The 14935-nt window shown below is 34.0% G+C and overlaps 1 protein-coding gene across 6 annotated transcripts; it reads left to right on the forward strand.

Annotated features, from left to right (window-relative positions):
• LOC110639486 (histone-lysine N-methyltransferase SUVR5) lies at window positions 1-14160 on the forward strand. Of its 6 annotated transcripts, none has more exons than XM_058128334.1 (12): window positions 4-586; window positions 3219-3716; window positions 4000-4302; window positions 4418-4528; window positions 6978-7088; window positions 7907-10732; window positions 11031-11192; window positions 11777-11893; window positions 11959-12062; window positions 12158-12295; window positions 13374-13461; window positions 13619-14160. In XM_058128334.1, the coding sequence occupies exons 2-12, from the start codon at window positions 3234-3236 to the stop codon at window positions 13673-13675; spliced, it is 4500 nt and encodes a 1499-aa protein (XP_057984317.1). In that variant the 5' UTR covers window positions 4-586; window positions 3219-3233; the 3' UTR covers window positions 13676-14160. The 6 variants fall into 6 exon arrangements, 5 of the variants coding, with proteins under 5 accessions (XP_057984319.1, XP_057984317.1, XP_057984314.1 ...); XM_058128331.1 differs by having other exon boundaries at window positions 6-586; window positions 13561-14160; XM_058128332.1 differs by lacking the exon at window positions 4-586 and adding an exon at window positions 632-1133 and having other exon boundaries at window positions 13561-14160.
• Window positions 14161-14935: the final 775 nt, after the last annotated feature.

A 14935-nucleotide genomic window follows, 5' to 3' on the forward strand; every position in this document is an offset into this window, starting at 1 on the left:
CCACCACTGCACGCCGTCGTTGCAAGTTGGGTCTGTTTTCGTTGCGATATAGAGCCAGGCAAGTGAGGGAGATGTACCCCAAATTTCTCATATCTTGAAGAAAAAAAGTCGTAATCTTGGAAACAGAAAATCCAAAATTCAACCATACCTCCAAACAAAAACCAAAATCAAAACCAGAACCTATTTTTGCTTATAATAAAACCCATGTAACACATAATATAGAAAAGGAAATAAAAAAAAAAAGAGCCCTGTAGAGGAGAGCTTCTGATCTGATCCCTTGAACCCAGTGAGTCTTTTAAGATCCTTTAATTTCAGGATTTCATTATCAACCACACCATTCAATTCAACACGTTTACCCCAATTTTCCAATTTTTTTTGGCCACGGTACAGCTCCTTCCCTGTCTAGTCACAAAACCCACATACATAAGAGCCTTATTTCACAGATTTTATATGCAATTAGGAAACCCCCCCACCCCACCCCATAAAAAAAAGGGTACGAAACCAAAATTCACTACCTTAAGCTATAGCCAAAACATCAAACCAACCACCATGCGTAAAAGGTGATCTCCCCTACTACTCTTTAAAGGTACATTACCACTACTTCTTAGCTGCCTCTGTTTTTATTTCCCGCTAGGCATTTTGACCATGCATGTCACATTTTTTTCATTTAATTTTTTTGGGAATTTTATGACCTAGGTAACTGTTGTAGGTGTAGCTGCTGCTGCCATTCTTAGAAAGAATATGATTAAAAAAAATAAAGAAAAAAAACCCATAATACCCTATAACTAGATAACCTAGCAATGAAAAATCTAAGAACCCTCGTTTGATTCAGCTTTTAAATTTGACTCTTTGTTTATTTGCAATTTTGGGTGTTTGATTTTTTTTTTCTCAAAAAGAATCATGGATTTTTATCTTATTTTCTTTTTGAGCTGGGTTCTGACCCCACCTTTTGAGTCAACCTTATTTCACATGCTGATCGTATATCTCTGCTCATGGGTTTTGGATGCTGTTTTAACTAGTGAAGGGATTAATGGTCAACTCATAATAGTGTAGGGTTCCATGGCAATTCTGTTACTGGGTCTAGTAGATTAGGGTTTTGGCTCATAATCCCAGCAAAATTTATAGGCTTTCAGGTGGGTTGTTAAGGAATTGGATCTTTAATTTTTGGTTAACTGTTGATTTATTGAGATATTTCTTGCATGTGCTTTTTTTTCTTGGCTCACGTTGCATTCTTGTTTTGCCTTGTCCTGGTCATACAGTGGCATAAGCTAATATTGTACAATTACATTATATACAGTCTTGGTGAATATGTATAATATTTGCTTTCTTGTGTGTATAGAGTGTAAATGAGTTGCATGCAAGCGCTTTGCACTTTGCAGTACCCTTTAGAATTTCATGGAACCCATGCTCGTTGTTATCTGCATTTGCTACAACTTAGTAAATTCAACTGAGTTTCTCTCTCTCTCTCTCTCTCTCTCTCTGTCTCTCTCTCTCTTTTTTTCATAAATAAAATTGCCTCGATGAAATTTTCAGTTATTGCAGTAGCTTTCCCTTGATATTTATATCTAAATTTATACTAATACATGTATTTTAAGATAATTGAGCAATTGAAAGCTACTTTTGGATCTTTTGATTAATAAAAAAATCCCAAAAGCGTCCCAGCAGTGGTTTTGTTGCATTTAAGGGGCGACATTAACTACAACAATAATGCCAACAAGACTCTAAATGATTTTAATCATTTGAGTTGTTGAATTTAAGTAAATAGGTCAATGCTTCTGCAATAATTGGGCATCATAGGTATGTGAGATTTTATTAACTGATTTCAATGGTGCAAGGGGGCCTGTCAATACGATTTACAGAAAATAATGATGGAGGATGTGAACTATGCAGAAAAAAATAGCAACATATGTTATGAAAAAAAGAAAATTAAAAGATAAACTTGCTTAAAAATTACTGCAGATTATTGTGAAAATCTATTGATATAAGAAATACTCGTTACATTCATAATTCTTGAGTTTACTATTTTACTTGTGATGTGGTCAAATATTGCAAAGCATTAACTGAACTAGAGTTTATAATATTCTCCTATTGGTCAGAATTGCCCCCACAAGAATCTTGTTTTGGTTAAATCTAATTTCAATTCAATAAATGCACGAGATTTTCCTCAAAATCTGTATCTAGTAGTGGTTGATAATTAACCTTTTATATTTGTAAAAAAAAAATTATCCTCTATTTCTTTTTGATAAGCCCTAAATATAAAAGGTGCATAGTGTTCTTGCAAACTGCAAATAAACTTACCTGTAGAGCATAGTTGGGAACATGTTGACTCTGGAGTTTGGATGTAATTTTATTTATAAATTTAGTGGTCTTCTAGTGTTAGAGCTTGCTTTCTATGCAGGTGAGAGTGTTCTTCCAAATGTGCTTGATCTTTTGAATTGTTAGCTGAAAGTGGCATTATTTATTCATGTACTTGTTAACAGTGGAACTTAGGTCAACTTTCAAAATGGAATGCAAAACTGTTGCTATTTATAAGATTTTCAACATATTTCTTAGGCCCTTTGACTGGGAGAAATGTGAGCTATTCATATACGTAAGTTTGCAAAGTTACTGTTTTTATACCTGCAACTTTTGCTTTCTTCTTTACATTTATTTCTGTATATGGAGATTTACATTTAGCTGATTTGGGTTTTATTTGAAACTTTTGAAATCTTCTTTCATTACTATAGGATGAAGTGCATTGTTTACTGTGTACTTACGAGAGTTAGATAAAAAGATGCTTAAATTTTTCTATAGGTTGAAGAAATAGATCCATACCGTATGCATTTAAAGGTTGAAACATGGCATATGCGTATCAGTTATTTGCTTGTTTACCATCTTGCGGGAATGTTTGGCAAATAGTTGTGCTGGTTAGATGCTAAAAAAAGACATTATGTTCAATCATTTGATGACATAGTTTTTGGAACATTAACTTGTGAAGGCCATCTTCAGGTTGCACCATCATGTGATCTTTTGATTCTGTTCATTATGTTATCTAGTTAATATGTTCCATAGAAATATAACTCTTTCTATATAAGCTTCAGTAATCAGTGTGTACTGTTACATTATCTGTGATTCTAATTTGCATGCTTCTGGTTCTTCTATGGGTTGAACCTTTTCTTGATCAAGGAAATGATTTCAGAAATAATTAGTTGTTTTGTGCATATTATATGCGACTACAGATTTGAGTGTAAATCATGGAAATGCTTCCTTCCTCTGGTGTTCAGTATGTTGGAGAATCTGATCATTCTCAGCAGAATTCAGGAACAGTTTTTATTTATGCTGGAGAATCTAATAGTGATGAACATGGAAAACAAGTTCACATGGTGGATGGTGGAGTGAATATCTTATCACTAAATGGGGAAGGGTCTCAAATACATAGACAAAGTGATGGCCAAGGGGCAGCAAATGGATTACCTCTCTCCGAAGGACATCAATGTGGACCCTCATATTCTGATTGTCAGGTGGAGAGCCAAAAATTATCTGGTGATTCTCATGATTTTGAAGATGAGGACTTGAATGTACAGAACTCTTGTACAAAACCTTGTGAAGCCCCTGAGAACTTTCAAGTAATTGTGGATACTATTGAAAGTGAGCCAACTAATGGTAGGGATGAAGAGTCATCTCTTTCAGAGCCCAAGTGGCTAGAACATGGTGAATCTGTGGCATTGTGGGTCAAGGTAACAGTGTATATATTTTTTCTTTTCACTTCTATGAACATCTTTTCCCTTCAGCAAATACATTATGCGATAGACTTACTTTATTGATTTTGCAATGGCTCTTGAGTAGTGGTAGTGCATAGAAATTTTCTTTTGACGATTAACCATGTGAATTTCTTTGCTTTTGTCATACCATTACTCCTTTTGTTAGTTATCCATAAATGAAACATTTGTGGCCATGCATTGGAAATATGAATTCAATTTGGTTTTGACATTGGTACTGCTATATTTTTATGATTTATAGTGGAGAGGGAAGTGGCAGGCTGGAATTAGATGTGCAAGGGCAGACTGGCCATTATCAACATTGAAAGCAAAACCAACTCACGATCGAAAGAAGTATTTTGTTATATTTTTTCCACATACTAGGAATTACTCCTGGGCAGATATGCTACTTGTCCGATCAATCAACGAATTCCCACAGCCTATTGCATATAGGACACATAAAATTGGACTTAAAATGGTTAAGGATTTGAATGTTGCACGGCGGTTTATAATGCAAAAGCTAGCTGTTGGCATGCTAAATATTGTTGATCAATTTCATACTGAGGTATACTTTTATTCTTTGCTTGTTCGTGCTTTGTTTCGCTAATGAATCATGTATCCTTATACCTGTCTTCACCTTTTCTTGCAATCTTCATTATTGTTTCTCAAATTTATTATAGGCTCTTATAGACACTGCTCGTGATGTGATGGTCTGGAAGGAATTTGCGATGGAGGCTTCACATTGTAGTGGTTATTCTGATCTTGGAAGAATGCTTTTGAAGCTTCAAAACGTAAGTTCCTATTGCTCTTGTAGTTTGCGAAATAGGGATGAAAGATTTTGTCTTTGTTGGCAGTTGAAAATTACAATACATGACAGCTAGGTATTCTCTCCAGAATCCTTACAACATTGCATTAGTGAACCTAAAAGTGTTTTTGATAAATGCGATTTTTTCTAACCTACCATGCTTTTATCGTTACTGGCCATCACGTGCATTGCCATGATGGTAAACATGTGAATATTTGTTTCAACGATAAAGATAATATGAATATTTTTGCAGTTATTTTAAACATTTGATTTACATGTTAATAAGTTATTGACAATTACAATGAACATTAAGATTAAAATTTTAATAAATAATCCTATAACCAATCACATACATATCATATATATATATATATATATTTATTTATTTATTTATCACTATCAATGTCCTTTACTAAATATTATGAACTTATAAAGTAAACTTCCTTGAAATTCTGACGGTAAATTTTCTAAAAACAATTAACAGTCTAAGTATAATATGAACTTACAAAGTAAACTTCCTTTAAATTCCAATGGTACATTTTCTGATTACAATTAACAGTTTTAATGATAATTCAGTATTTTTATTTCTATTGTTGGCAATGTCGTGGATTTTGCATTCTCAAAAATTTTACAAATATTTATATTTAACATTATATCAAATATTGTGACTTTTAGTCCAGTGATTCAATGAAATTTTACAGTTTATATTAATAAATATAAAAATATTTATACAGATTTTTTTTTTAATTATCTTGTTGGCTATTACAATAGTTAGAGATTTAGCATACCAAACTTTTTTTTTTTAAACCAACCTTGCCATTGCACAAATCATCACCAACAAATAATACAAATAAGAATAACCTTAATTGATGGAAATTATTAATGGCAAAACACTGGCTAATGTTGTTTTTTCACTGGTTCATTATCTCTTATATTTATTATAGGTGTGTTTAGGCATTTCTAGACCTTATATTTTAGTATTAATTAATTAATTAAATTATAATTAAGAGATTTTTTTTAGAAACTTAAGGCATTTTAGTAATATAAAATATCAAAAAGTCCCTTTTGTCCATAGTGTATTACAGTTGTACCTTTTGTCGTTGTACAAATTCTTAAACATAAATAATAAAAGAAAATTATTTTTAACTTGTGACAATATAAAAAAATCCTCTATTTCCCTAATTTGTGATAATAATAATAATAATAATAATAATAATAATAATAATAATAATAATAATAATAATAATAATAATTTATGTCATTAGTGTATTAACATAAATTATTTTTTATCACAAAAAATTTTTATATTTATTATTCTATAAAATTTTAATATTGTAATATATATTTTTCTTTAATATAAATAAATTTATTATTAAGAAGACTATACTCTAAATATTTTTATTATAAAATATTTTTAAAATTTCAATTAATTATATTAAATTACTTTAAAAAAATTATTTAAATTTATTTTACTTATCATTTGTAAAATATATCAAATTACTAATTATAATAATATATTATTTTAATTATTATGTTTAAATAAATTATTAATTTTATAAGATACTTAATATTTATTTGATATTTAATATTAGGCAGAACTTAAGATCACCCCATCATCACAACTACTATTATCTTACCCATATTACATGATACTGCTGCTTGGCCATGATAACAGCATACGTTTTGAATTATCAGTTGATGGCTTTGCCACCTATGGCATAATAATAATAATAATAATAATAATAATAATAATAATAATAATAAGTTTACATTATAAATTAATTATGTTCTGACTCACAGAAAGTGGATCTGGTGTGTTTATTTTCCAGTTGAGTTGAGGTTAATTCTTTGTTTGGCCAAAGGCTTGTGCTTGCCCCTTTTTCTTTATGCATACATGTGAGAAAGAATTAACAAGCAAACTTGCCTGTTTGGAAATCATTACTGCATCACTTTATTTCCATATTTGTGTTTAGTTCTTTTTATTTATGAGCTTTATTATGTGGCATAATGCTTGTAATGCTTATTGAAATTGTGGAAAATAGAACAATTGTGTTTTATTTCCTTGTTATAACTAAAGTTTTGTTGAGCTGAGTTGTTGCATTCCCCTAATTTCCTATGTGTATGGTTTCTTGCATATGTTTCTTTGATTTCCTATATTATGACATCCGTGTATATATACATGTGAGAGCATGCAATAACAAACTTCTTTTTTTCGCATGTGAATTTACTGTTTTGTTACTTTCTTTGTTTTGTGTTTAAAAATTTTATTGTGTTACTGTACTTGTGAGCTTTATGGTACATAAATACATATGTTTTCTGTGGACTCTGAAATTTTGGTTTGGTCAGACAATTTCAAGCCTTATGTTAACATTAATTTAAATTATCTTCCTCTGTCAATTTGCAATGAAATAATGCCACATCTCCTGTCTCTACAGATGATATTGCAGCAATACGTAAAATCTGACTGGCTTGAACATTCTTTTCAATCATGGGTACAAAGGTGCCAGGTTGTACAAAGTGCTGAATCTATTGAATTGCTGAGGGAGGTACGCATTAATGTATTGCAGCTTACAGAAGTTGAATGACCACAGTTCATGCAGAGGTGTAATAATTTTTATTTTTTAATAAATAAAATATCAGCTTGAGTGGATGGATCTTTTTGTTACTGTACCAGATGCAAGAATTGTGATTATCTGTTATCCCAACATCATATTGGAATAAACTTAGTTCCCTGATATGCTTTATGATATGTGAGATATCCACCTGTTGAGCATGATTCTCTAGAAAATGAGGAACTAGCTGATGTAGCCACATTCATATAACACTTAATTTTTAATAAAAACCTGTTCATTTCTCTCTTTATTTTCTGTGATTATTTCTAGAATGTTTAAAGAATGACCAATTGATTCCCAGAGTTGTGTTTGTCACAAGATCTGTGGGGTGCATTATTTCCTAGATCTATAACTGATTTAAATACATAGAGATACAGTGCTGCTCAGCCTGTGGCTAGAGAAGTTCTCCTTGATGTAGATGTTGCATTTTGTAGACTGGTCTTTCAAAAAAGTTTACTAGCTATTAGTTTAATCCTTTCTGGAGATTTCTTTGTACCCTTAGTTATATCTGTTAAGTTGCTGCTACCTTTAAAGCCTTGCTTTGCACCAGCTTTACCCACTCTTGTTTTGGTGCTAAAGAAAAACAAAAATTTCTCATCTATGCCTGTCTTCCTCCAACAGTTTGCAATTGTTAAAATTAAAATCATTGCTATTCTAATATTGGAATTCTTTGAAAATTAATAACCCATAGTTGTGTTGTCTTAATGTATTTATCCTTTATTTTATGCTAATTCTTGTTTCTTGTGATCTAGGAATTGTCTGATTCTATCCTATGGAATGAAGTCAACTCTCTCTGGAATGCACCAGTGCAGCCAACATTAGGTTCTGAGTGGAAAACATGGAAGCATGAAGTTATGAAATGGTTCTCAACATCTCATCCTGTATCTAGTAGTGGAGATGTAGAGCAGAGGAGCTGTGACAGTCCCTTAACCCTGAGTCCTCAAGTTGGCAGGAAGAGACCTAAGCTTGAAGTGCGCCGTTCAGAGTCACATGCTTCCCAGGTGGAAACAAGCAGTCCACTTCAAACTATGGCTGTTGAAATTGACTCTAAGTTCTTTAATAATCAAGACAATATAAATGCTGCTAATGTAGAATCAGAGCCTTCTAAAGTGGAATATTTTAGAGAGGGAGTTGCACCTACAGAGTCTCGTTGCAGTGTGACTGATAAATGGGAAGAAATTGTAGTTGAAGCTGGAAACTCTGAACTTATGCAGACCAAAAATATTGAAAGGACTCCTATAAATGAAGTTGTGGATGAGAAAACCTTAGATCCTGGGAATAAGAATCGGCAATGCATTGCCTTTATTGAATCGAAAGGAAGGCAGTGTGTTAGATTGGCAAATGATGGTGATGTTTATTGTTGTGTACATTTAGCCTCTCGTTTCATTGGCAGCTCTACCAAGGTAGAGGCAAGTCGTTCTTTTAATAGTCCAATGTGTGAAGGCACCACTGTTCTTGGAACTCGATGTAAACATCGGTCTTTATCAGGTTCCTCATTCTGTAAGAAACACAGACCCCGGATTGATACCACAAATACCTCAAATTCACCTGAAAATACACTTAAGAGAAAGCATGACGAGATTATTCTAGGTGCAGAGGCCACGCATTGCAAAGATATGGTATTGATGGGAGAAGTTGAAAGTCCCCTTCAAGTAGAGCCTCTCTCAGTCATGGATCGAGATGCCTTCCATGGAAGGAACATGTTGATAGAGAAGTTTGAGCATTCCATTCCGAATCATAGTGGCCAGGAGGTGTTACACTGCATAGGCTCAAGTCCCTTTGATTATAATGCCACTTGTTATGACACTCCAAAGCGTTATTCATTATATTGTGATAAACACATGCCAAGTTGGCTTAAACGTGCAAGAAATGGTAAAAGTAGAATAATACCGAAAGAATTATTCATAGATCTTTTAAAGGATTGCCATTCCACGGATCAAAAGCTGAGTTTACATCGAGCTTGTGAGCTTTTCTACAAGCTCTTCAAAAGTATTTTGTCCCTGAGAAACCCAGTTCCTATGGAAATTCAGCTTCAATGGGCCTTGTCTGAAGCTTCTAAAGATTTCAACATTGGAGAACTCTTGTTAAAGTTAGTTTGTGCTGAAAAAGTGAGACTCACAAATATATGGAGCTTCAGTGCTAATGAAGATGTACAAGTTTTCTCCTGTGTCAATGAAGAATCAACAATTTTGCCCTTGGCTGCTGATAGTAGCCATGATGATGAAAAATCATTTAAATGCAAATTTTGCTCAGAGGAGTTTCTTGATGATCAAGAGCTTGGCAACCACTGGATGGACAATCACAAAAAGGAAGCCCAATGGCTATTTAGAGGTTATGCCTGCGCCATCTGCCTGGACTCGTTTACTAACAGGAAACTTCTGGAAACCCATGTGCAAGAAAGACACCATGTGCAATTTGTTGAACAATGCATGCTTCTTCATTGCATTCCATGTGGTAGCCACTTTGGGAATGTTGAAGGGTTATGGTTACATGTCCTCTCAGTCCATCCCGCTGAATTCAGGCTATCAAAAGTGGCTAATCTGCTGTTGGGGGAAGAAAAAGAGAATTCTCTGCAAAAACTTGAACAGGTCAATACAACTTCTATGGAAAATAACTCAGAGAATTTAAAGGGTATCCGAAAGTTCATATGCAAGTTTTGTGGCTTGAAGTTTGATTTGCTGCCTGACCTTGGCAGGCACCATCAGGCTGCTCATATGGGACCGAATCTATTCAGTTCTCGACAACCAAAGAGGGGGGTTCGTTATTATGCTTATAGATTAAAATCTGGAAGACTTAGCCGTCCTAGATTTAAGAAAGGTCTGGGAGCTACAACGCATAGGATGGGGAACAGGGCCAGTGCTAGCATGAAGAAACATATCCAGGCATCAAAGTCACTTAGCCCTGTGGGATTAAGTTTACAGTCTCAGGTAACTGAGCTAGCAACACTTGGTAGATTGGCAGAATCCAAATGCTCAACAATTGCAAAGATATTGTTTTCCAAGATTCAGAAGACCAAACCTCGTCCTAATAACCTTGATATATTAGCTGCTGCACGCTCTGCATGCTGTAAGGTGAGCCTAAAGGCCTCACTGGAGGGGAAATATGGAGTGTTGCCTGAACGTTTGTATCTCAAGGTAGCCAAACTTTGTAGTGAGCATAATATTAGAGTGAAGTGGCACCAGGAGGGATTTATTTGTCCCAGAGGATGTAAGAGTTTTAAGGATCCAGGATTACTATCACCCTTGATGTCTCTTCATAATGGTTTTGTAGGTAAACAGTCTACACATTCATCCAACTATATGAACAAGGCGTGGGAAGTGGATGAGTGCCATTATGTCATTGATTTGTACGATGTTAGAGAGATTCCTAGACAAAAGTCCATTGTCTTGTGCAATGATATAAGCTTTGGGAAGGAATTGATACCAATAGCTTGTGTAGTAGATGAGCACCTCCTAGCATCTCTTAATGTCTTTGCAGATAGTTCTGACAGTCAAACTACTAACTTCCCCATGCCCTGGGAAAGCTTTGCCTATATCACAAGGCCATTGCATGATCAATCTCACAATCATGTTGTTGAGGTATCCTTCTATAGGCTATTTTCCTATTGTTTGATGCTACTTGGTCTGGATCATGGTCTTTAAATCTATGCTTAATGCACTTAACTGTATGCACATGCTTGGCCTATATCCTATGTTGCAAGTGATTGATCCTATTTGGCTGCCAACAAAACCCCCCACCCTAACATAAAAAAAAAACCCACATGAAGCAAGCATATTCAGTTAAAAAGAAAAAAAAAAGTATGTTCATATGTATCAATGCTTCTTTATACCATACGTTTGACACTTTACTCTGCTCCACCCTCCCTTTTTTTTGCAGAATTTGCAATTGGGGTGTGCTTGCCCTGATTCATTATGCTCTCCTGAAACATGTGATCATGTTTACCTCTTTGATAATGACTATGAAGAGGCAAGAGATATATATGGGAAACTTATGCATGGCAGGTTCCCATATGATGATAAAGGGCGGATTATATTGGAGGTAATGCAAGTGTAACTTTGTCAATAGTTACTGAATGGCATACTTAATATTGGTTGCTGAACTTTTATATATGGCTGCATCTCGTAGAATGCTACATCCTAGGCTTAAGCTGCTGAAGCCCTGGACTTCCCTATTTTTCTGAAAGGCGTTTGTTAGCATGTTTTTCTTTTGAGAGTTTATGTAATGTTGATTAATTTGTGCGGTTATTCTTAGCTTTTCTCTTCCTTGTCTTGTAATGAACTATTTACATGTGACTACAAAGATGGTATTGATGCTTCTAAGCATCTAATATTGATCTATTTAGATTTCCTTTGATAGGATTATAAATCACTTGAATTCGTTGGTTTTCGAGATCATGAGATTTTATGTTTCCCCTCCTAGTGGAGATCTCCAGTACATAAACATGTAAATTTTGTACCACAAATTTCATTGCCATGAACAAATTCTATATGACATGCAGATGGGGTGTTTATTCTTGTTCACTACCCCGCCCTTCCTCTTTAGATGTCTAGTTTAGATACAAGTGTGAATGGTTGCTTTCCTAGTGAAATTGACATTTTCAAGTTTTCTTGCAAAATGTGCAGGAGGGTTACCTTGTTTATGAGTGCAATCACATGTGCAGGTGCAGTAAAAACTGCCCAAATAGGGTTTTGCAGAAGGGAATACGAGTAAAGCTGGAAATCTTTAAAACAAAGAATAAGGTAATGCTTTCAATTTTTTAAATTACTTCTGTAGCCTTATACTTACTCCAACCGTTGATATACAGGGATGGGCTGTCAGGACAGTCGAACCAATCCTACGTGGCACATTTGTGTGTGAATATATTGGGGAGGTTTTAGATGAGAAGGAGGCATATGAAAGGCGTGGCAGGTTATCAATGTTGAAAGATGTAGTTTCTTGTTTGGTTTAGCCTATGTTTGTGTTTATTTATTTTATATTTTAAATGAATTTTCTTGGACTTCCAGATATGGTGAACAAGGTTGCAGGTATATGTACGACATTGATGCTCGTGCCAATGATATGAGCAGATTGATCGAAGGACAGGTCAAATATGTGATTGATGCCACCAAGAATGGGAATGTTTCACGGTTCATCAATCACAGGTAGGGAAAATTCAATCAGTAGTGTTCCTTGCAATGTGAACCAATTGAAATAGTCTACCGTTCAATTGTTGATGTTCTTAAAAGGTATTGGTGTTCTGATACGTGTTGTGATGCCTATCTCTTGATGCATGAGGCAGTGGCTTTGATGTTATGTGTATAAGTGGCTTAAGATCAGACCATTTATGTCAGTTGAGTTTACTTTTCATCTATATTTTCTCGGGAGACATGCTAATGAAGCGTACTTTATATTTTAGTATACAAAATTTTGTTAGTAGATGCCAGAATAGTATATGGATAATGTTAAGGAGAAGCATGACTAAATTCAGAATACAAATTTAGAACTTCAGGAAACTCTGTATGGCAGCATTTTAGAAACCTGATATGCCTGGTCAGGTCAGGTTATATGAGGATTGGTCTAAGAATGAATGAATTTTAAGTTTTACCTGTGCCATATATAATAATCTGGCAAAAACCAGAGAAGTGATTGGTTCAACCACAAATCAGTTTCACCTAGACATTGTTCTCACAAACTGTCTGGTTTTATAATTAATCAATTGTAAGTTTGAAAATTGCTCAAAATAATGATGTAGTGTTCAAAACAGAATGTACCAATTGCTAAGTGCTGCTGTCTTTTAGTCTAACAATTGCAATTAATATGTACAGTATATATTCATTTCCACATTTTTGTCTTAAAATTGTATGAATTTAAAGTTCTTTCCTTCCTCTTAGAGAGCATGACTGTTATCCATGGTGCTAAAATGTTAAAAAAAAAAGTGCGGACTTATTTCACTGTGATTATGTAGCAACTGTACTGGCGTTATTATTTTTATTGTTTTTTGATAGTTACTACAACAAATAAAAATTGCATCAAAGTGAATTATCATTAGGTTAATAAAGTCCACTTAGCACATTTTTAAGTTAACAATCCAAAAAACAAAAAAAATACTAAGCCTTCTAAGGATTATTCTAATCTGGTGAAAATAGCAAAGTATTGATGCACCATGTGCTGATTTCTTGTTAATTTTTCTAATGTTTTAAGTACTTGTTGATTTGCTCGTGCTTCTCAATGTGTTGGCAGCTGCATGCCAAATCTCATGAACCACCAAGTTCTTATCAACAGCATGGATTCTCAGCATGCTCATATTGGTCTGTATGCAAGTCGAGACGTAAGCAATCTCTGCTTGTTTTTCTTGAATATGTTGAGCTTCATTTTCTTGGTACTGTGTTTGTATGTGTGGTAATTGATTTTGCCATATAATGAGCAGATAGCTTCTGGTGAAGAACTAACGTACAATTTTCTGTATGATCTGCTGCCTGGAGAAGGGTATCCTTGCCATTGTGAAACTTCCAAGTGCAGAGGGCGCCTGTACTAAATCTTGATGGACATTGAGTTCTTGTGGTCTTGTCTGCGAATAATAAGGGAGACGGGAGATTTGAGTCCATTCCCTGCAAGCCAAATTTATGGGCAGACCAAATCATGAGTAGCTCATTGAGTGGATCAAAGCTAACAATAACTTGGTCAGGTTCCTGTGGCAATGGTACCATACCAGGGCTCCAGCATTAAGGAAATTTTGGCAATCCCACCAAGTTGTTTGTGTCTATTCACATTTATATACGAGGCAGAGGAAACCTCATTTTCTTTTTGACCTATCATTTTCTTTTTGACCTATCCTTTTCTGTAACAGCGAGCACTGATGCCAACCTGGCTAAGCTTCTAGTGTAGAAGGTGATTTTTTCTGTTTGAAGTTCTTAGGTGTAGTGTTTGTTTACCGTTGGTGCCTAACATGTTTGTTTACCATTTCTGATGAAATTGGACATGGATTTTTAACTTACAAGATAGCCAATTCGATGAATGATTTCAAAAATCAGACTACTGATGAGAAAGAAACCGACAACCTGTACCTGCAGGTTCCAATTTGCTGCAGTTTTTCAGTTCTCAAGAAATCATGCACAATCAAATTGAGCTTTTAAAGTTTGTTTCACATTGTTATTTAAACTATTATCAAGAAAAAACACTATCTAAAAAATGTTTATTAAAATTTTTAAATTTTAGTATAAATTTAAGCAAATCAAGTGGCAGGGTTACCATAATCACAATTCATAACATACTGTGACTTGTTTATATTCCTCTATGAAGTTACTTCCAAGTTCCAACATGCAAGGTTGATGAATTTTCAATCTATAGAGTTAGGCTGGTCCACGAGTCCTTTGATTGCGCAGGCAAATGTGAGTTTTGATTAAAGAAAAAAAGAAGAAGAAAGAAAGGTAAAACAATGCATGGAAATGAAATGAAATCAAATCAATGGAGGAGGAGACACTGAGATGTTGAAATTTGAGAAAAGTTATAACTCACTTTCCTATTTAAGGGCAGGGAGGTTTTTTTTTTTTTTTTTTTTTTTTCTTAATTCAAAAATTAAAATTAAAATTAAAATTAAAATTAATCTTCTAGTTTCGTTTGCCTTGGACTTGAATAATGGACAGTGTTCGTGCATGGTAGTTAACATTACAAATTAATTTTCCTGAATTTTACAAAATATAATCATATTAAAATTCTGTTTGTTTCAAAAAAAATATTTTATTAAAAATAATTTATATGTTTTATAGCATTTGAAACATTTAAGAAAATGAGTCAATAAAAAA

The sequence above is a fragment of the Hevea brasiliensis genome, chromosome 10 (genome assembly GCF_030052815.1).
Source record: "Hevea brasiliensis isolate MT/VB/25A 57/8 chromosome 10, ASM3005281v1, whole genome shotgun sequence".
In the NCBI taxonomy this organism is placed as follows: Eukaryota; Viridiplantae; Streptophyta; class Magnoliopsida; order Malpighiales; family Euphorbiaceae; genus Hevea; species Hevea brasiliensis.

Coding starts and splice junctions, on each gene's coding strand:
- LOC110639486 (XM_058128331.1), top strand. CDS start 3,234: ATGGAAATGCTTCCTTCCTCTGGTGTTCAGTATGTTGGAGAATCTGAT. Junction 7,089..7,906: donor CTATTGAATTGCTGAGGGAG/GTACGCATTAAT, acceptor CTTGTGATCTAG/GAATTGTCTGATTCTATCCT. Junction 12,063..12,157: donor GCATATGAAAGGCGTGGCAG/GTTATCAATGTT, acceptor TTGGACTTCCAG/ATATGGTGAACAAGGTTGCA.